General features: G+C 39.5%; 4 protein-coding genes and 1 pseudogene across 4 annotated transcripts; 3 read left to right on the top strand and 2 right to left on the bottom strand.

Moving 5' to 3' along the window:
• The first annotated feature begins 7,817 nt into the window (after nt 1–7,817).
• On the top strand, nt 7,818–8,460 carry LOC146330855 (histone H1 pseudogene; annotated as a pseudogene).
• On the top strand, nt 8,438–11,468 carry LOC146330854 (histone H2B 3-like). The gene is made up of 2 exons (XM_084710473.1): nt 8,438–8,456; nt 11,032–11,468. The coding sequence occupies exon 2, from the start codon at nt 11,053–11,055 to the stop codon at nt 11,419–11,421; it is 369 nt and encodes a 122-aa protein (XP_084566599.1). The 5' UTR covers nt 8,438–8,456; nt 11,032–11,052; the 3' UTR covers nt 11,422–11,468.
• A 449-nt stretch (nt 11,469–11,917) lies between these two features.
• Nucleotides 11,918–12,306, bottom strand: LOC146330853 (histone H4). Its single transcript, XM_084710585.1, has one exon. The coding sequence runs from the start codon at nt 12,278–12,280 to the stop codon at nt 11,969–11,971; it is 312 nt and encodes a 103-aa protein (XP_084566711.1). The 5' UTR covers nt 12,281–12,306; the 3' UTR covers nt 11,918–11,968.
• Nucleotides 12,307–20,473: 8,167 nt separating this feature from the next.
• On the bottom strand, nt 20,474–20,964 carry LOC146330852 (histone H2A-like). The gene has a single exon (XM_084710455.1). The coding sequence runs from the start codon at nt 20,916–20,918 to the stop codon at nt 20,535–20,537; it is 384 nt and encodes a 127-aa protein (XP_084566581.1). The 5' UTR covers nt 20,919–20,964; the 3' UTR covers nt 20,474–20,534.
• Nucleotides 20,965–21,251: 287 nt separating this feature from the next.
• Nucleotides 21,252–21,723, top strand: LOC146330851 (histone H3). Its single transcript, XM_084710393.1, has one exon. It carries the CDS (start codon nt 21,266–21,268, stop codon nt 21,674–21,676), a length of 411 nt encoding a protein of 136 aa, XP_084566519.1. The 5' UTR covers nt 21,252–21,265; the 3' UTR covers nt 21,677–21,723.

The raw sequence follows: 21,723 nt of genomic DNA, 5'->3' as shown, positions 1-21,723 counted from the left end.
AAAAGGTCTGGATATTTATTTAAATTGTACTCAGTACTCAACTATGATTTTAAATGTAACTAAGTAGATTACATGGTATAATGAATACTTAAGTACAAGTAAAAGTACAGACTTGAAAATCTACTCATAAAAGTACAAGTACCCCAAAAAACTACTTAATTATAGTAATGTGAGTATTTGTAATTAATTACTTCCACCCCTGGAAATAAGCAGTGTGTTAACCTGGTCTGGAGCTCGACCAGAGAGGTTACTAAACCTAATGTTTTATTTAAAAGCAGGGTGTATAGCGGCCTGGGCACCACTGACCTGTGTATTTGTTTGAATATCGCCTAAAAAAAAAATGTATCAGCTGCCATCTGAAGAAAAGCTCTCTGGGTTGGGTAATTGACGAAAAAAAAAAAAAAAAACTGGACAAAGCAAGAAGAGACCCTTCTCTATAAATGAATATCTGCTCATATACTGCAAATAAATTGGATAAGTAATACCAGTAAAACATTATTTAATACAATAAATAATTTTGAGTATGGGGGCCAGTTAATTACAAAAATATTTCCAACAGTGACTACACCAAGATAATGAAATGAATAAATAACAAGCACGACTCTCTGAGAGCATCAGAGATGTCCACTGTCTCATCTCCATCAACAGACTCACTGTTAGAGTCTCAATGATTCCACTGTATATACAAGACTATAAGAATATACAAGACTGTTGGACAACAACCAAGCAACCACAAAATCAGCAACAACAACAAAAGTATACATGACATACACATACCTACACAGATACACTAAGAAATGATTCATGGGGTTAGTAAGTATAGCTTAAAATCAAGAGCTTTTTCAGATTAAAAAATGAAGTTTGTTACATGTACACATTTTAATGAGTTGATAACTTATTTTATGAAGTTGGTCAAACTTAAAACAAAGAAAGCTGTCTTAACTCAATAATATCTTGGTGTTGAACAAACATTTCTGCCATTATTCAACAACAGAAAGAATTAAGTTAGAGCACCTTGAATATGTAGTGAGCAAACTTTAAAAAGAGTAGAAGGATTTGAATTTGCCCAGACTTGTTTTGCTCCCAGACCGCGCCTGCCACAAGAGAAAGGAGGGAGGAGTTTGCTCTGAATATCTACTTGGTGAGTACTTTGCTGTTTTATTGGCAACAACTAATGACTATATTGATACAAGATACAAAAAATAATTTTTATACACTACAGTTTGCTTTTAATTTGTAGCCTGTCCTACCTATTAAAGTTGGTAAATTTAGCTAGCTTGTGTAGGCCCTAATCCTTTTTATATTTGGTTTTACAGTTGATGCTATATGACTAAAAGGCTTATTTAAGAAAACTAATCACATTATTTAACATGAGCACTTAAATATGTGTAGTGCCCTATTAATTTCGTTTATATGATTTCTTGGAGTGTATTTCAGTTTTATCGCTGTGCGTATAGTGACTTTTGGGCATTACAATGAAGAAATGTTTACTTTCACTGTGAAATTTCCCTCGGTTTGAGTGGACCTTGAACTCCTCAAATGTGCTTTCTGTTTATGTATTGGGTAGCCAGGTGTCAATTTGTTGTTATCAGCCAATCGTTGTTCGAGTTGAGATGAACGCTGTATCCCCGTATCGTATCCCCCCTTATATGCAACAAAATGCAGTGACCCAGTCTAAGGTTACACTCCGTGCGGCAGTGTAACGTAACCCCGCGGCAACATTACATTTAAAAAAAAAAAAAAAAAAAAAGTTTGACCACAAGAGGGCCCGTGGGTTTACAAAACCCACCAACCCTACGTCAGCTACGCCACTGCTTCGGAGCGAGTGTTCAGTGAGTAACTTTACTAAGTTAGCACATATGCTGTAGCACTTGTGGACTGACAGGATATTCATCTTTTATTTATTTATTTTTTAACTTTCGGATAGTGTGCTTCAGGAGACTGCGCTGCATGCTGCTGCTGCACTGCAAAGAAACCTGGGTTTTGCACACGGACGGAGCTTCAGGACGGGTTTTCTTCATCGCTCAGCAGGCCGCTGGATGGAGGGTTTGAACTGTTACTAACAACTCTTCTGACGTTTACAAGGAGCAGTGAGTACAGACACAACCTTTCTGAGAATTACACATGAGCTCCAGCGTACATGATATCATAAACTGAGCAAATAAAAATCTCAGATATATATTGTTTTTAATTTATTTTCATTGTATTGGATTATGTTAAAAAATATTTTTCTAATTTTGGATTGAATTCGTGCTTTGACATTGATTCATATTTGATAATGGTGTAACTAATGTGGTGTAAATGTGATTCATGGTTGAAGGTAAGGGCTATAGGGTGATAAAATAGTATGCATGGGAGTTAATACATTGAATAGTAGAGCAAAGTAATAAGCTAACTGGGCCTCTCTGCACCCTAGTAGGAGTATTATACTTAGATTTATAACTGTATCCACATCCCAATTTAATATTTTTGTAGTACTCACCAATTCACCTTCCATGCAAAAGTGTGTACCTAATGTAAAGGTCTATACTGTATACTTAAACCAAACTGGAATTGAGTGGGTGGGCTACATATGCTAATATTCCTATTAGGTATGTCCCATTGTTCTAATTTTGCATCTTGTAACATTCTAGAGGTAATCTTTGATTTGGCATTATAAAATTTAAGTGAAACTTGTTTCTCCATTTAACAGTCTGCTCTATAATGTGGATAGGTAGGCAGCTGGCACATTTTGTTAAATTGGTAATCAATAAAATCAGCAGTTTAACATGTCTCTTTTCTTATTATTCACAGGATGATTCTGTGGAAGGAAGGAGAGGTTGCTATTTGTGGCTTAGTGGTGTATCTCAGAGAAGAGGAGGAGGATCTCTTTAGTTGGTAGGTAAATCACTTCAGTTGAGACACAAATATAGTTTGTTTTCCTTTTGTTTTTAAATTTGATGAGTGTTTACATTGAGTCTGACCTTCTTATTCCAGGATGGTGGCATCATTAATGACGTGATGAAGAGGTGCCTGATGTCCAGTCCAGCCAGCACAAGAATCATGATTAAGGAAATAGAAGTCTAAGAAGACCTGGACGTAGCTACAGCCTCTGTAATCCTCGTTAATAGGGCTGATGCACACAATCTCACCTACTCAAAAGAACTGCAAAAGACTTTCAGGTGCTTCAAAAAATATTTCTTGAGCTGTCTGAAAGCTTTTTCAGAGGTAATGTCTCTAAAAAATAAACTGCTGTATTAAAAAAGTATTTTATATCTTTATTTTGGGCACAGATGATGGTATGAAAATTGTTGGACATAATTTGATCATTCCATTCCATTATCTTCTGCTTATCCGGGGGCCGGGTCGCGGGGGCAGCAGTCTGAGCAGGGACACCCAGACTTCCCCACCACCACTGTAAACAGTGTTGGCAGGGTACTGCTTCCCCCTCCTGAGGCGCCGGACGGTTTGCCAGAATCTCCTCTAGGCCAACCGGCATTATGTGTAATTTATTCTGACTGAAATAAGTTACTAATACTCAAATAAATTAAGGTAACAATTTGCATGGACTTTTCTGAGTAGACTGAAAGTAAAATAAATAAGTTAGAATAACTGAAAAGAAGTAATTTGACCACTTAATAGCATCAGTTGGTCCAACTTAATTAAGCTTGTAGAGGACAAAACAAATTAAGTTAGCTGTACTAAACTGATTGAGTTGGTCTAACTATAAAAGTTTTGTGGGATTTACTCAAATCATAGCTGAGTTGGTATTACTTAAAAAGATCCATGCAAATTGTTACCTTAATTTTTTTAAGTTGAGCCAGGGTAACACATAAACACATACAAAAAATGGAGGGAAAAACAAAAAGAAGACAGGAAAAAGAAAAGAAAAAAATAAATAAATGAACAATAATAATAATAATAATAATTTAAAAACTAAAAATAAATTAATTTAAAAAAAGGGGGGGGGGGGGTATCAGATTATACCATCACACAGACAGTCATAAGCATAAAACTGGTTTTGTGTTGGCTTCAGTTAATGTGATTTAATAATAGGAGAATAATGTGGAGTATTTTAGAGGGTCTGGGTCTCTCGTGTAACATTGATTAGACTTCTGTGATTTATGAAATTATACTTGAAGACCTGCCCGAAAAACAAAGAACTGTTTCAACTCGTAATTGCTCAAACTGTGGAAAACCAGATGCACCATGTCAACTCATCAAACTGTCATCGATAGTGACACTGTTATTATTATTATTATTATTATTATTATTATTATTATTGATTAATTCTTGATCTGTGGTTTTGATATTGTATCTATTTGTTAAAAACCCAATGAAGACTTTTTTTTTTTTTTTTTTTTTAAAGAAATGTGCGTCACACAGAAGGTGGAGGTGACTCCGCTCATTAAGGCTGCAGCAGCGTCAGCATTCAGCTCAGTGTGTTCAAACCGTGACTCTGACACAGGCCGTCATGACTGACAGTGATGTGTTCATGCGCATCTATCAGGTGGATGAAAGTGAACAAATCGCTAAGATGGCTAAGAAGGCTACATGTTGAAGAAGGACAGGCTGACCAAGCTGCAGAGATCAGTGGCAAATCTGTCTCGGTCAGGTCACATGATGACGTCGTGCTACCAGGAGAGGAAAAAAACGAAGACCAGCGATGTCGGAAAAAATTTCCCTAAAGAAATGAATGATTTCAAAGCCTCTGTGAGTTTTGACAACCAGCAACGCTGTTTAAGCAAACATCACGTACACGGCCCCACCTCTGGACTTTATGTCAGATGTTTCGGGAATTCACACTTCAACACTGCTCCTTCAGAAAAAAAAAAGAACTAGGTCACTAGTTTCTTTTGAGAAGTAAAGTCACGAGAGGGGGTTGACAAGTCACAAAATACTCAGCCACTCATTCACTGCGCTCTCAAGTCAGTTTATCTGAGCTCAGAGCGCGACAAAAAGGGTTAAACCCTGAAACTGCGGAATCCGTTCTTTTTCCACATTGCAGCCAAATCCCCTGGATAACAGGGGACAGTATAGTCCTCCACATGTGGACCACTGCTCTGTTAAAATTCACTGGGAGAACATGAGAGGGAAAGAACGAGAGAGACAGAGGGTCAGTGTGTTTGATGAAGCCTTATTGTTTTGCTGCTAATCAATAATGAGGAAGACGTTTAGAAAACAAAACGTCAGATCTCCACACCGCGCGGGGGAGACAGAGATGCAGCTTCTCTGCTCCGAGCGCAGGATCAGCACCATGGACAACACCGAGCGACGATCCTGACTGTTCTGCTTCTACAACTCATGAAGTTGGTGATTTTAGAGGGAAAATCCTCACTTTTTTTTTTTTTTTTACAGGCCAGTCATTATAATGACTGAATAGCGCGTGATATTCATACAGCTTGACTGCCCACCTCTGCTGCCTCTGTAGTACTGAAAGTACACAAATAGGACTAGGAGCAGAAAATCTCGCACCACAGAAGTGTACAGTATTAACTGTAACTGGAGCTGCAGCTCCATCAACACTCGCTCCTCACGTGCATGCCCTTTTTTTTTATTCCATGTCACCCTCGTTACACTGCGGCCGCAGAAAAAAAAAGCTCTGGTCCTCGTTTGTGTGCGTTCTTCCGCATAGAACAATGGGTGTAATTCAAAACGCGAGCTCAGAAACCTTTGGTGGGTTTTGGTGTCAGTCCCATTAACAATGCAACATATATTATGATAAACAATTTACATCCTAACACAGCAAACATTTGTATAATTATTTTAATATATTTATGCACTATAACATTGTAGTAAGCTAGTATTAGGATTTTTTTTTTAGTTTCTCTTTCACACATGAAGAAAAGTAGAAATATGAAAAATGTCTGTGTGTCAGCTAACTGCCCGATTATTCAGGCTATTTGATCAGACTGTTTTCACGGATGTTGTAACTATTAAAACGGGTAATTTAGTGATAAACATGACTGTCCAGATATTTTTTTCAGGACGTGTGGTCACCCAACAACACGATGAATGAAAAACTTAGAGACAGTATGAGGCTACAGAGTCCTAAAGTGTGTCCTGTATTTCGACGTGCACACGCCCAGAGAAGTCAATTCAAAATATCACTTTGCTCTTTGTAGAATATCTGAGCTGCTGTTTTCATATTAGAAACTCTACATGAACAGACAACAGCTTGTTTCTCTGAGAGAAACTACAGAACAGAGTCCCGACATGTCAGTGCGTCATGACGCGGAGCGAAAGTACAGTAGATAACACAGTCATCACTGATAACATGACTACACATTCAATATTTGAAATGTTTCAATCCCGGTTCTACCATGTAGAGCGCTTTATGACTTTGTTTTGAAAGGCGCTGTTTAAATAAAGTTTATAATTGTTATTTTTATTATTAATGAGCTCACACGTGTTGAACCTCTATGCTTCTTTTTGTCGGTTTTGATGCAGTCAGCAGCAGCTGAGTTTGTTGCAGATTTAAATCTTCTCCATAATATTGATCAGGTTGTTTATCCTGCAGTAATATTTCCACGCAAGCTTCAGGTTTAATTAAATACTACAGCTTGGTGTAAAAAATATTTATTCAGTATGAAAATTTAATACAAAGTATGGAATACTCAATTCAAATTCAAAGTCAGCCAGTAGGCAGCAGAGCGATGCAATAACATCCTGCTGATGAAGAAAGTCAACAGATCAGAGACACTTTGTGACGAATATTAAAGGTGAAGAAGTACAATAATATAATTTGAATCATCTTTATTCAAAATCCACATTGGAACTGTGAAAAAAATGAAAACACAAAAACAAACAGAAAAATACAGTGTAAAATGCAAAAATATGAAAATAAAATCAAACAATAACATAAGATAGGATTAAAATTGTGAATAAGAAATAACCTGGTAGAATAGCATCATGTCCTTCAAATATTGTATTTAATCTTTATTTCAAAGACAAATATTTTACAATCTTGTTTTTTTTTTTTAACCATTTCTTGGTTTGTGTAAATCACGAATAAAATAAAAAAACACTTTAAAAAACGTAATAATTAATGATTAATATGAATTTAATCTAAATAATATTGTGTGAACAATGATCTGCTGAGTTATTCTGAGATTTCTGAAGAAAATCTTCACTTTCAGTATCAGTAGAAAACAGTTTGGTGTGACATAATTCTTTCTTTCTTTAAAAAAAAATCAGCATGAATCAGTGAAGGTATTACATTTAAAACACATTGATTAATTAATAGTAGAACTATTGACAGTTGGTTGAAATGAAAAGTCGTCCTCAGCAGAAGAAAACAGCCACAGTGAGCAGCTCTGATACAAGTCTGCCACCAGCAGCCTCAGCCATCATCTGTGTGTTTGCTGCTACCAGAATAACTTGACTTTCTAACACAGTGATCATCAACAGATGCTTGTTTTTACTTGGAGTCTGTGAACAAACACGTGGAGCAGCTGAAAACGGCTTTTGATGGAGCTCGGATGCATTTTCAAACATTTTAGGAGAGAAATGAGTGAGAAAAGTGTCTGAGCAGCGCTGGACGCGGCGGTGAATGTGTGAGTTTTAGAGGCTCCTCAAAGAAAAAGCAGAGAGCATCAGAGCTCTGCATGACGTCAATATGAAGAGACACAAGTCCACTATCGACTCCTTCACTGTCAGTCTTCAGAACTTGTCCCACATTTAGTCTGGACTCTTTTATCGATGAAGAGAAAACACAAGTGACACGACATTCACACCGCACAGAGGAGCCACGGGCTGGGCTGAGTCTCCACGGTTCTCATGGTGTGTTTAAGTGCAGCCTCCAGCTCTGGACTCTTCATTAAGTCCAGTCAGACTCTCGTATTGTCGTGATTAGGATCAGAATACTCAGAGAAAATGGCAGAAGTAGCTCCAGCTCCAGCCGCTGCCGCTCCGGCGAAGGCAGCCAAGAAGAAGACTCCCAAACCGAAGAGGACTGGTCCCAGCGTCAGTGAACTCATCATCAAAGCTGTGGCCGCATCCAAGGAGCGGAGCGGCGTGTCCGCGGCCGCCCTCAAGAAGACTCTGGCCGCCGGAGGCTACGATGTGGACAAGAACAAGGTCCGCGTCAAGACCGCCATCAAGAAGCTGGTAGCTAAGGGAACTCTGGTCCAGACCAAGGGGACCGGGGCCTCCGGCTCCTTCAAGATGAGCAAGAAGGCGGCTGAGCCTAAAAAAGTCAAGAAGCCTGCAGCCAAGAAACCCGCTGCTAAAGTCAAGAAGGCCGCAGCCAAGAAACCCGCAGCGGCTAAAAAGCCCAAGACCGCAAAGAAGCCAGCAGCCGCTAAGAAGTCTCCGAAGAAGCCCAAGAAACCCGCAGCGGCCAAGAAAGCAGCCAAGAGCCCCAAGAAGGCCACGAAGAGCCCCAAGAAAGTGGCAAAGAAGGCCCCTGCAGCCAAGAAAGCCCCCGCGAAGAAGGCCGCCAAGCCCAAAGTTAAGAAGGCAGCACCCAAGAAGAAGTGAGCTGTTATGATTTTAAAGAAACTTTCACACAAAAGGCTCTTTTAAGAGCCACCCATCATCATTAAAGAGCACATTCCTGTTTTTATTGTTGCAATTCACGTCAAATATTACGATATTTGCGCCTGTTCTGCGCGCGGGAACGTGTTTACATGAGGTGGGGGTTGCCCTGGGTACAACTGCGCGCCAGTTTCGGTGCGCGCGCCTATGAATGAATAAACAATAAAAAAGATGGAAGGTCACATAATAATTTATACAAGACCTCAGCTGACATTTATGTTTACAGTCAACACCTGCAGGACATCATTTAGTCATTTATTTACTGAAGGTTTACAGAAGAGTTAACAACATGATGGAGGGAATTAAAACTGAAAAAAGTACAGCTACTGCTGACAAGACTGAAAAGAATAACAATGTTAACAATAATAAGGCTTTACAAGCTCGGACTTAGTATGATTTATTTTGTGGCGTGTTATTCAACATGTAATCAATAATGACTGCATTATCTGCTGTACTTTCATCTCATGTAAACACTGATCGCTCTCCGTCATGACGCACTGACAGTTAAGGACCGTAGTTTCCGATATCATCAGCAAAAACACATGATGAGTATTAGTTTAAATGACTTTTGTGGATGTTTTGAAAATTCGAGAGTCACGCATGTTTTCTATTTGTGATTGTGTCCATAATAAATTACAACCTGCAGTAAAGTCACTGCAGTTTTTTTTAAATAAAAATAATACAACGATTTAAATGTGATATAATTTTTTGCGTGTTTTATTTCATCAACTTGTCTTTGTCTTTATTAGGATCCCCATTAGCACTAGCATAAGCATAGCCTATTCTTCCTGGGGTCTACACACATACACACATTGACACTTATAGACACCACAACCACATAAACACAACAAACATAAAAGTTCATCTCTTAAATTTAGAGAAACAAATTGTCATTTAGTACAACATACATTAAATCATAAACAGAATTATAAATCCATCATTATTGATCCAGAAATCATAGAAACTTGATCCTTTCATATGCACATACATTCATAATTCTTCATAATAAACATATAATCAGAATTACCTTAAATAATATTTATCCCTCCTGTGCCTCAACACATTGAAATCCAAGAACTGGGGTACAAAGACATTTCACATTCTCTGCTTTCACCATGGGTTTACATTTTATTTCTTACACCATTTCCCTCATCTATGTTTCCTTAAATAACTGTAAATATTGTTTTAACAAAATTTTAAAATGAACTTTAGTGTCCTCTTGAACAATATTTAATGGCAATGGATTCCACCTGACCATGTCTCTGTACATGACCGTTTTGACCGTAAGTTCAAGCACCTTAATGGACACCAGAGTAGAATCCTGAGAGTCTCCGAACTTTGGGTTTACAGAATAAAATCTGCCTGGAGTAAAATTCAACAATGTAGAATTTTAGAGACTTTTTGTTTTATTATTTTGGAAGACTAAATAATTATTCTGACAGACTAAATACTTATTATGAGACACTAATTACTATTTTAAGAACAAAATAATTGTTAAGAAATACAAAGTCATTGTCTTAAAACATTAATTATGTTGAAACAATCAATTATTAGTTTGAGATACAAAATCATTTTCAAACACTAAATTATTTTTTTTCCCCCAAAACATGTACAATTATTCTGAATTATTTTGAGATACTAAATCACTATTTGAAGACACAAAATCATTATTTTTGAAAACAATCATTTAGAAATACTAATTCATTATTTTATGACAAAGATTTATAGTTTTGAATCACTAAATAATTATTTTGAGATACTAAAATAATAATTTAGCCGAGTCAGTATTTATCAGATTTATTAAATAATACAAAAATATGAATATTGCTCACCATTAAGACTTGTATTACCTTCACATTTGTATATAAATGTCTAACACACCAGAGGTGTTTCACACAACTAGTCGTTTAGGAGCCAAATGCCAAGATGTTACTGACAATTCAAAATAATTGTTTTTATTAATTCCTAATTTAGTTTTTTTGTTTTTGTTTTTTTTTGTTTTCTTTACGTTTATTTACCAGTTGTGTAATATTTAAAACAAGAAAAAGGTGTAGTAGTTTCAAAATGTGGTCTTGTGCTGGTGGTTTGCATCTTGAATGTTTTTGTGTTTGCACTGTATTGTACTTAATTGAAACATCTTTGGAACAACAAAGCAAGAGGGTCTTTGTTGTGGCACATGTGCAGTGTTCAGTACATACACAGTTTTATATGTAAAAAACACATCTGAGCATCAAAGCCTGAGAGATCTAGCATGAACAACCACTGACTTACTGATGCTCAAATAAAAAGTGTTACTATCAACCCCAGTCTCCCCTATTACATACGAACGCATGTATCAATGATTATTGATGCTTCATTACTTTTTTGGAGGGGGTTTAGAGGGGCTCTCTATTCTGGCACATGCGCAGTCTCGAGCACAACTCAGCCAATCCTGTGTGAGCAACAACACACCAGACTTTGCCTCCTACACGTACATATAGAGCGTCCTGACCACTACTACTTTATTCGTTTTAGGAGATCACATCCGAAGCGACCATGCCTGAACCAGCGAAAGCACCGAAGAAGGGCTCAAAGAAAGCCGTCTCTAAAGCCACCAAGAGCGGCAAGAAGAGGAAGAGGACCAGGAAGGAGAGCTACGCCATCTACGTGTACAAGGTTCTGAAGCAGGTCCACCCCGACACCGGCATCTCCTCCAAGGCCATGGGCATCATGAACTCGTTTGTGAGCGACATCTTTGAGCGCATCGCCGGTGAGGCCTCCCGTCTGGCTCACTACAACAAGCGCTCCACCATCACCTCCAGGGAGATCCAGACCGCCGTGCGCCTGCTGCTGCCCGGTGAGCTGGCCAAGCACGCCGTGTCTGAGGGAACAAAGGCTGTGACCAAGTACACCAGCTCCAAGTAAAGCTGCTTCACTCAGTTCAACAACACAAAGGTCCTTTTCAGGACCACCTACTACTTCTATGAAGAGCTGCGATCCTGCTTCTTTCATATTTCATTATGTATTTGTTTTTATCATGTGTTTTATTTTGGGTGTGCAACATGGCATGAACTTCAAAATTCATTTGGACATTTCTACAATTACAAGTGTTTATTTGAGACTATCAATGTTGCAAACTTCTTCTGCATGCTTTAAACACCATGCACGGTATGAAATTTAGGAATTAAACTTCCAGCACAAGACGACGATTTATTGCTTTGTTTTTTCAACTGTACAATAACAGTTCATATCCATGAAAGCTTGAATTTATCATGTTACATTTCCTCCTCAAGTATAATATTTGTAACGCTATTGTATCAGCATCATCAAGGGTTCAACAGAAATAGTGGTCTTAAATGAACTTTAGTTATAATATATGAAATCCAGAAATGGTAGAAATCCAGCTCTTCAGAGAGAGTGTGTGGCCCTTAAAAGGACCTTTGTGTTTTTAGTAAAGGGTGAACCCAGGACTTTAACCTCCGAAGCCGTACAGAGTGCGTCCCTGTCTCTTCAGAGCATACACCACATCCATGGCGGTCACCGTCTTTCTCTTGGCGTGCTCGGTGTAGGTGACGGCATCACGGATGACGTTCTCCAGGAAAACCTTCAACACACCGCGAGTCTCCTCGTAGATCAGACCGGAGATGCGCTTCACTCCACCACGACGAGCCAGACGGCGGATAGCGGGCTTGGTGATTCCCTGGATGTTATCACGGAGAACTTTACGGTGACGCTTAGCGCCTCCTTTCCCCAGTCCTTTACCTCCTTTTCCTCTGCCAGACATTCTGATAACTCAGACAGTAGACAGTCAATGTACCAAACACACAGAACAGATAAGCCTGGTTCCTGTAGGGACAGCTCAGGACTAGCAGTCCTCTCCAGTCCCTGTTTTCCAATTGGAGTTGGTCTGGGCTGGGGGATTGGATGGGAAGAAGAGGTTACCAAGTTCACCATTAATTCACCATTAATTCACCATCACCTCACCTCAATCACCATAATTTTTTAATTTTCAATTTTCTTTTTTTTTTTTTCTTTTTCTTTCCTTTTATCCCCATTTTCTTGATTATAATAAAAGTGGTACAAATAATAAAAGAACACCACAATTGCCCCATAATTAAAAATAAAAGAGAGTCTGATAATAAAAAGAATAAAACGAATAAATAATTAAATAAAAACTTTTACGATAAGAACCTTAAAAATTAAAAATTGTAGCCCTTAAAATACTATGTAATGGTGTCAGTCTTCTGTGTCAGTACTTCAGTAAGACAGACAGGGGAGTGCTACAGAGGTATCTTGGTGGGTCAGTCTTTTCCTCCTGTATGGTCTGTTGTAATGAAGGATTGTTTTCAGCTCTTTGTAGATATTTTCTTCCCAGGACGGCAATTCTTTCCTGCAGGGTCATGAGGCCAGATAGTTTGTGGGTGTATTTATTGCTTGTATATTTTGGTAGTCTGTAGCACATTTTTATGGCGATGTTTTGGACAACCTGGAGTTTTGTGAGCTGTGTTGTCCCTACGTTGCACCAGGCAGGCACTGCATATTCAAACAGTGGTCTGATGTATGACTGATACACCCTCACAGCTGTTTCAGGATTGGCTCCTCCTTGTTTTCTGCAGAGCACTTTCAGGTGGTTGAGTCTCCTTCGCGCCTCTTTTTCAATTTCAGCTATGTGTGCTGTCCATTGCATATTTTCTTGAAATGTTACACCTAGAAATTTTGCTGTGGGGGTGGTCTGGAGAGTTTGTCCATATAGGTTAAGATTTACCTGCTTATTTTTACGAGAATGTTTAGAAAAGAGCACACACTGTGTTTTTGAGGGGTTTAGTTTGACCCTCCACATATTTGCCCAGGATTCCATCTCAGTGATGCTTCTCTGAAGTTTTTTTGCAGCATGTAAAGGGTTTGTTGATGACGCCCAATAACAGAGGTCATCAGCAAACTGGGAAACTTGTCCTTCTCCTCTGGGTGGGTAATAGATGTCGCTTATGTATATTAAAAACAACAGAGGACTGAGTGCTGAGCCCTGTGGTACGCCAGCTTCTGGGGTAAATCTCTTGGAGATTGATGCTCCTACTTTCACTACAATCTCTCTCTGGGTTAAAAAGCTTTTTAAAAGTACAACCATTTGTTTTGGGAGTTGTAAATTACTGTCTAGCAGCCTGTATATGAGTCCTTGATGCCACATTTTATCAAAAGCCTTTTCAATATCAAAGAATACTGCGATAGTTGCTTCTTTTTTATTAAAACCTCGTTGGATGTCTTCTGCCAGCCTTAGGATATTGTCGGTTGAACTTCTTGCCTTTCTGAATCCTGCCTGGTGGACCCCCAAAACTCCTAGGGCATCGAAATGTCTCTGGAGCCTGTCAGCCAGAACCCTTTCAAAAAGTTTGCCAAGGTTACTCAAGAGGCTAATGGGTCTGTAATTGACAGGCAGGTGGGGATCTTTGTGTGGTTTGGGGACCATAGACACCAGAGCTGATTTCCAGGGTTTTGGGAAGTATCCAACATGGAGGCAAAGTGTGTACAAATCTGCAAGAACGGTGAGAAACTCTGCTGATGCTTCCTTGATAAGCCGGTTGTCCACTGTGTCTTCTCCAGGGGCTTTCACTTTGAGCTTCTTAATGTGCTCCTGGAGTTCAGTTGTTGTAACCATCTTCATTAAAGGGTGATTGGTTTCTAAATCTTTGAGTGGTAAGTGGGTGGGTAGACAGATCTGACGCTCTACTATTTCCTTCCACCTCGGGTCAAACAAGGGGTCATCTGGACATGAATGGACATTTTGCAGGTGTTCCTTAAAAACCTTTGCCTTTTCTTTTTCTTCATCAATCAATTGGCCATTGTGTGTTAAAATTGTGCTTCTCAAATTATTTTTTCTTCCATTAAGCTGATTGATCTTTTGCCAGAATGTTTTGGGATTTGGGTCATTGTTTAAGTCTGTGTAAAATCTGTTCCATGTCTTTTCTCGTTCCCTCCTAATTGCTTTCCGTATTTGTGTTTGTAGTTGGTTGACTTTTTGTTTGATCTCCAGAGACCTTGTTTTCATAAATTCTCTCCTTAGTCTTCTTTTTACTTTAATAAGGCGTATCAGAGAAGGGGGGAGGTTGTTTGGGCCTTTAGGATCTCCTCTGAGGCCCACAGAGCTTTCTCTGGCAGTGAGGAGTATCTGTCCGAGCAAGATGGATCTTTGGTCCATGGCAGAAGGTTCTGGGTCGCATGGAGGAAGTTGGACACTTTGGTTGGTGGTAGAGAGTTTGAATGCTTGCCAGTTTGCTGATTTATAGTCATATCTTGGCTGTTTTTTAATAGCCTGGACTTCAAGGCTGAGTGAGGTGAGTATTGGTAAATGGTCACTGCCGATGTCACCACAGACAGAAAACACTGTTACTCTTCCAGCTAATTCAGGGGTGCAGAGGCAAAGATCTAAGATGTCCACCGAGTTGTGCGTTGTGGAATAATATGTTGGTTCATCGTTGTTCAGTACAACTAGATCACTCTGCTCAATTATATTGTTTAGTACAGTACCTGATTGATTTGTGCTATTATTATTAAAAGCTGAGTGTTTTGCATTTAAGTCTCCCATGATAATTACTTTCTTCTCCTGGAGAAGAATCTTTTGGAAAAGAGAAATGGAAGGAATTACACCAGGAGGACAGTAAATTGACGTCAGGAGTATACTAGAGTCAGGGCAGGGTTTGATTCTTGCAGTTATATATTCATTGCTTTGGACTTGATCTGGGCTTAGTGAGATAATGGTCTCATCGTAGGCAATTGTTTTTTTAATGAGCAGGGCCACTCCTCCACCTTTCCCCTGAGGTCTGTCTTTTCTTAAAATGTCATAGCCTGGTATGGAGAAGTCTATGAGTGGGGAGAGAAACGTTTCATTTATTGAAGCTGCATGAACATCATTTTCCTGTAGGATGTGGAGAAGCTCTTCTTTGTTTGATCTGATTCCCCTTATGTTTATATGTAAAATATTAAGTTGGTGCATATACAATAAAGGAATAAATGAGTTAACTGTTTACTGAAGATGCTTCTCAAGGCATTTCCAAATGGCTTCATATTGTTTTTTATCCTGGCATAGAGTCTTGAGGTCATTTTGCAGAGCAGGGCATTGTGTCAGGGGTTGAGGAGTTTTTTGGCTGGGATGAAGACGAGGGAGAGGCTGGTCCTTGGAGAAACCATTGAGCTGAATCATGGACAGGTAGGTAGGACATTGCTTGGAGGCAGCAGAGTGATTGCCACTGCAGTTGGCACAATTAGGTTCGTGTTTTGGTCTTTCACATGATTTATGTGAGTGACCTGCCCCACATCTGACACATTTAGTTTCATTTTTACATTGCTGGGCTGTATGAAAGAAACCTTGACAATTAAAACATTGCTTTATCTTGGTTGTTGTGAAAGCTTTTTCCACACGGTAGTGGAAAAGATCCATGAAGAATCCTTCGCTGAGGAGTTTGACAGAGTCTTCAGAGTTGGAGAGATGAACTCTGATGAAGGTTGTTGGTTGTTCAGTTTTCCTACTTATGATGCGGTGAGCTTTCTGAATTGGGATGCCTTGGTGGTTCAGTTCCTCTTTGATTTGTTCAATAGTGATATTTGGGGATGGTCCTTTGATAACAACTTGTTTGGTAGTTTGGTTTGACTCTGTCTTGCTTTGATGGTTTGCCAGTTTTACGCTGAGGTTGGTGCTTTTGAATGCATCATCAGGCCATGGAGCCAGGAGCTGGTTCATTGAGCTTGGATCTTTTGGGAAAACCAGCAGCCCTCCTCTCTGCAAATTGACCAGCTTTTGGACTTTGATTGTTGGTTTGCATCTCATTATCTCCTTTGCAATGTCCTTTTCATTTTTGAAAACGGTTCTGTTGATGTTGTCTATGATTATTGGTGGGGGTGAGTTGATCCGTTCCTGTGATCTTCCAGGTGGTGTGTTTGTTTTGGGGCTTGTACTGGGTCTGAGTCGTTTCTTTGGGTTTTGTACCAGTATAAAGTCCTGGTCATCGTGATTTTCTGTCGCAATTTGTGCGTATGTTTTGTGTCTACAAACTGCAGCTGGATTATTTTCATTTAGTAATAAATTATTCATTCTTGTCAATGTTTGTTGCAGCTCTGGCACAAATGGAGCAAGTGGTGTCTTTTGGATGTGTAGACTTAGGTCTTTGAATAGGGTTTGAATTTGTCCAAAGATGGTTTTCAAAATCTCCTCTGATTTATTGTCGCGGTCCAAGCTGTGGCTGACCAGAGGTGGGTCTGGGGCACTTGTTGATCTTTCCATTTGCTCGATATTTTGTAGAGCATTTTCAATAAAATTATCCAGGCTCTGGTTGGGATCTTGGTGGAGGTCAGCAGAAATGAGAGGTGGTTTGGGTTTAATGCTTTGTTGCGGCTTTGGCTTTGTTTGTTTGGATGAATCAACAGCTTGTTTGTGTTTGGTTTGATTTGTTCTGGAGTCAAAGGCTTTTGACCACACTGTTTTCCTCTGATCAGGTGTCAGTGTTTTTGAGACTTGCTTGGTTGCCATTATGATAAATATTTCAATATCTCAAAGTAATAATAAAAGTATGCTAAGATAATTAAATGCAGAACAATATGAATATAGAGTAATGAAGTTTCAATATCTCAGATTAAAAGTTAGAATAGAAGTCTGTTGAAATAATTAAAAGGGGCAATGTGGATAAAATGAGGCACAATAAGTATCAATAATAATAATTAAGTGTTGTGTTTATATATACTTTAAAAGGCGGAGTTGGAGTTGTAATTAAACATTTCCAGTATATAAAAGTACAGTTGTGCCCATCTGAGAAGGAGCAGTAGCCAGGAGGAAAACAGAGTAGAATAAATCAACTAATAATAATAAAAAATTCTGGTGAGTTGGTGAGAGTGAAAGTGAATTATTTTTAAACAGGTGATTGGGTGACTTTTTCCCGAAGTGAAAATGACAGCACCTGAGGATTAACGCGCCTTACCACTGGCAAGGCAAGTTAGTGAGAAGATGTGGTCCAGCCGTCCTCCTCCCCTGCTGCTGCTCCCCTGCAGCTAAACGTCTGCGTATCAGTGCAGATATAGAGCTGGTAGCTCAAACAGCACGCAATTGGATCAATGACATTTACCAAACACGACGTAACACCGTTCATTTAAATCTTCATTGAGGACGTGATAGAAAATAGAGGCTGGTCTGTTCTTCTTTGTCCTTCATGGCGGTTGATGATTAACTCTTTGGCAGCGCCACCTGCTGGACTAAAGTCCAGTTTCAACAGTCACGGTGTGACTGTGTAGATCACTCAGTAATGTTGCTTTCTGACTGTTGTTGTTGTTGTTGTTTCTCGTTGTCTTGTTGAGAAAAACATTGACTGTGTGTGTTTTTCTTTATTTGGTCGCTGTCCGAGGTTCTGAACTGACAGCATCAGAGCAGATAGCTGCTGTCTCTGTCCAGGTGCTGAACCTGAGCTGCTGCTGAGCTCTGTGGAGCAGCAACCGACATCCTGACTGACACTTCTAACTTACTAGAACAACTTTAAAAGATAAACACACTGAAGGACAAATTAATAAACTGATCAGTCATATTTATCCATCCACCTGCTCATAACAGGGGATTAAAATGAAATCAGAGTGATTTCAATGAGTCTCCACCAGATGGCAGCACTGCACTGACCCTGTCTCTGTGTGACTTTCTGGAGGACAAAAAGAAATATGACAAAATGACTGATAAACAGCTACTGGCTTCATTGTCTTTTTATACACACACACACACACACACACACACACACACACACACACACACACACACACACACACACACACACACACACACACACACACATATATAAATCTTTATTGAATTAAGTTATCAAATACAGAGTGCAGGTAGACGTTTAAAATGACACAATAGCTCTATTTTTTGTTGTTTTTAAAATCGTGCCGCTATTATTATTCATTCATGCATTCATTCATTTTCTGTAACCGCTTATTCCGTAAGGGTCGCGGGATGCTGGAGCCTATCCCAGCTGACATTGGGCGAGAGGCGGGGTTCACCCTGGACAAGACGCTATTATTATTATTACAATTAATTCACTAAAGTAATAATAATAATGGATTAGGATAAGCAGTTAAAATCTTTTATTTTCATCTTAACAATGTAAAGTCACTATCCCTTAAACCCTGATAACAAATTATTTATACACATTGGTCATTAAATAGTTTCAAAACACAAAGTATGTTCATACACACTACAAAAAACACAATCAAGGTAATGTGATGGAAATGACAATTTCCTCAGAATGTGACAACAAAATGGCAAAAAGTGTTTATTCATATAATTTCAGCACAGACACTATCAGGAAGTGTTTCTACACAGGATAGAGAAATAAAATATATAAAGTTTCACTGGGCGGTACCTCATTCCTGCATTTTTAACAGCTGAAAGTGAAAAGTGTTCCTCTTAATTTTACTTTATTTCTACTCTATTACATTTTACAATAAAAATCCAAATACTGTACAGATGAATTGATACTGACTGTGGTTGTGCATTTATACTGATAATCTACAATTTACCTGTAATGAGCATGTTACAGATTATTAATGGTAAAAGCAGACATAGTAGTTAGAAAATATAAAATATAAATTTTTAGTTTACTGATTAATGACTTTTAGATGTAGGCCTGTTTGATGAAAATATGTTTTTAAGCACTTTTCATGCTCACAATACAAAGTAGAATGTGATTTACCATGACACACTATAGTACATTTAAAACAAGTACAGACAGATGACCTGACCTACAGGATTTTCTGCTGAAGTTGCTAATTAAAGACACTCATTCATTAATTTGTCAAAGCAGAGCTTCAGCCCAGCAGCAAAACATTTTTGGAAGTGCACCTGTCATCAGAACATTTAACAAACACAGCCGTTATAAATGGTTCAAATAGAGAGTGTTCAACTGTCTAAATATTAGACAACTAAGTATTTAGAAGTAAAACTTATTGATAGAAAATACAAAGAAAGAAAGAAAAATATCGCCATGAAAATACATAGAGCCTAAATTAAAACATGTAAATATCCAATTTGAACTTTTGTTTAAACATAACAAAGAAAATATTTATGATATGACAAATGAATATAATAATTACATTTAGCATCAAATTTACTGAAAAGAGAGAAGATAAACAGATTTAAAATAGGAAACACCCACCTGTCAGTGTTTCTGCATTTGATTTTTTTAGTGTATTCATCAGATTTGTTATTTTGTACATTTTTTGTGCAGGAAAACACAAGTTCAGGCTACAAACTGACTGTTGTGAGGTTTAATTTGTTATTTGGTAAAATGACACTGTCCTACTGGAATTCACTGGTTAGCCACTTGTTCAATTTTTGGCGACCACATGTAAAGAAGAGTCTGAATTTTTGTGTCAGTATTTTTAAATAGTTTATAGTCACACTGAAGAATGAAAATGTGGGACAGGAAGTATTTTACATGTACTTAAAAATACTCATTTCAAGATAATAATTCATGGATATTACCAATTTATTTTACCTGCTTATATACATTAACTGTATGTTTGGATGATTACTGGATAATTTGGTTTTCAGTAGTGATTGTAAAAATGAATTCGTGAAAATAAAATTTAAATTTTTTGAATTTGAAAGACTACAAACAGTAATACAACATGCCTTTAAATACATTATCGGATAAAGATACATAGGACAGCAGCTCTAGGTTGAAGATAAACGTGATCAATATGATGGACGAGATTTAAAGCTGTAACAAAACTCAGCTGCTGCTGACTATGAAAACTACAAAACTGTATGAGCTCATTGATAATAACGATAATTGTCTGTTATATGTAGAGCTTCCAATGTGAATACAACAGCACAGATTCTAACAAGAGCAAAGTGATATTTCTAATTGACTCTTCTGAGCGCGTGATCCAAACACAGGTAACAGATATTCTCCCTTTTTCGGTTGTCAAAGAAGAACCAGCACTTTATGATGAGTGTGTGGCTCTGAAAAGAGCCTTTTTGGGGTCTGGTTGATGATCCAGCAGCTTTACTTCTTGGCGGGCTTCTCGGTCTTCTTGGGCAGCAGAACAGCCTGGATGTTGGGCAGCACGCCGCCCTGAGCGATGGTGACTCCACCCAGGAGTTTGTTGAGCTCCTCGTCGTTGCGGACAGCCAGCTGCAGGTGACGGGGGATGATACGGGTCTTCTTGTTGTCGCGGGCAGCGTTTCCAGCCAACTCCAGGATCTCAGCGGTCAGGTACTCCAGCACAGCCGCCAGATAGACGGGGGCGCCGGCACCAACACGCTCCGCATAGTTGCCCTTCCTCAGCAGCCTGTGAACACGACCGACTGGGAACTGGAGCCCAGCACGAGAGGAGCGGGTCTTTGCCTTAGCTCTGGCTTTACCACCGGTCTTTCCACGTCCAGACATTTTATGATGCTTCTAGAGATACGACTCAAAGAAACTGTAGTCCACACCAACACAACCCTCCGTTATATCTCTGCGGAGCGCGCGCTGGACGGTCGGAGCTTCGTTAGACCAACCAGAGAAGAGGCTCCAGCAGGGGTCAGCCGCTCTGGACTCGATCGGATCAGATTTCTCCCCAATCAGCAGCAGAGATTCGGGCGGTGGGTCGCCCCTCCTCTCGGTGCTGAGCTCCAAGAGGAGCCCCTCACCAATCAGGAGGCGGAGGTCTGGCGCAGCGTCACTGATCACAGCCGGTCAGACAGTTTAAGAGCAGCGTGTTTCTCCTCTCTTGTTGAGAGAGAGAAGAAAGGATGGCAAGAACCAAGCAGACTGCTCGTAAATCCACCGGAGGCAAAGCTCCCAGGAAGCAGCTGGCCACCAAGGCTGCCCGTAAGAGCGCCCCGGCCACCGGCGGCGTCAAGAAGCCTCACCGTTACAGGCCCGGTACCGTGGCTCTGAGAGAGATCCGTCGTTACCAGAAATCCACCGAGCTGCTCATCCGCAAGCTGCCCTTCCAGCGCCTGGTCAGAGAGATCGCTCAGGATTTCAAGACCGACCTGCGCTTCCAGAGCTCCGCTGTCATGGCTCTGCAGGAGGCCAGCGAGGCTTACCTGGTCGGACTCTTTGAGGACACCAACCTGTGCGCCATCCACGCCAAGAGAGTCACCATCATGCCCAAAGACATCCAGCTGGCCCGTCGCATCCGCGGAGAGAGAGCTTAAACTATCTGCTGCTGCTCCACAAACACAACGGCTCTTTTAAGAGCCAC

This window comes from Lutjanus erythropterus, chromosome 3, assembly GCF_056507025.1.
Source record: "Lutjanus erythropterus isolate fLutEry1 chromosome 3, fLutEry1.hap2, whole genome shotgun sequence".
NCBI lineage: Eukaryota > Metazoa > Chordata > Actinopteri > Lutjaniformes > Lutjanidae > Lutjanus > Lutjanus erythropterus.
This window is presented reverse-complemented; position numbering and strand designations above follow the sequence as displayed.

Coding starts and splice junctions, on each gene's coding strand:
- LOC146330854 (XM_084710473.1), top strand. CDS start 11,053: ATGCCTGAACCAGCGAAAGCACCGAAGAAGGGCTCAAAGAAAGCCGTC.
- LOC146330853 (XM_084710585.1), bottom strand. CDS start 12,280: ATGTCTGGCAGAGGAAAAGGAGGTAAAGGACTGGGGAAAGGAGGCGCT.
- LOC146330852 (XM_084710455.1), bottom strand. CDS start 20,918: ATGTCTGGACGTGGAAAGACCGGTGGTAAAGCCAGAGCTAAGGCAAAG.
- LOC146330851 (XM_084710393.1), top strand. CDS start 21,266: ATGGCAAGAACCAAGCAGACTGCTCGTAAATCCACCGGAGGCAAAGCT.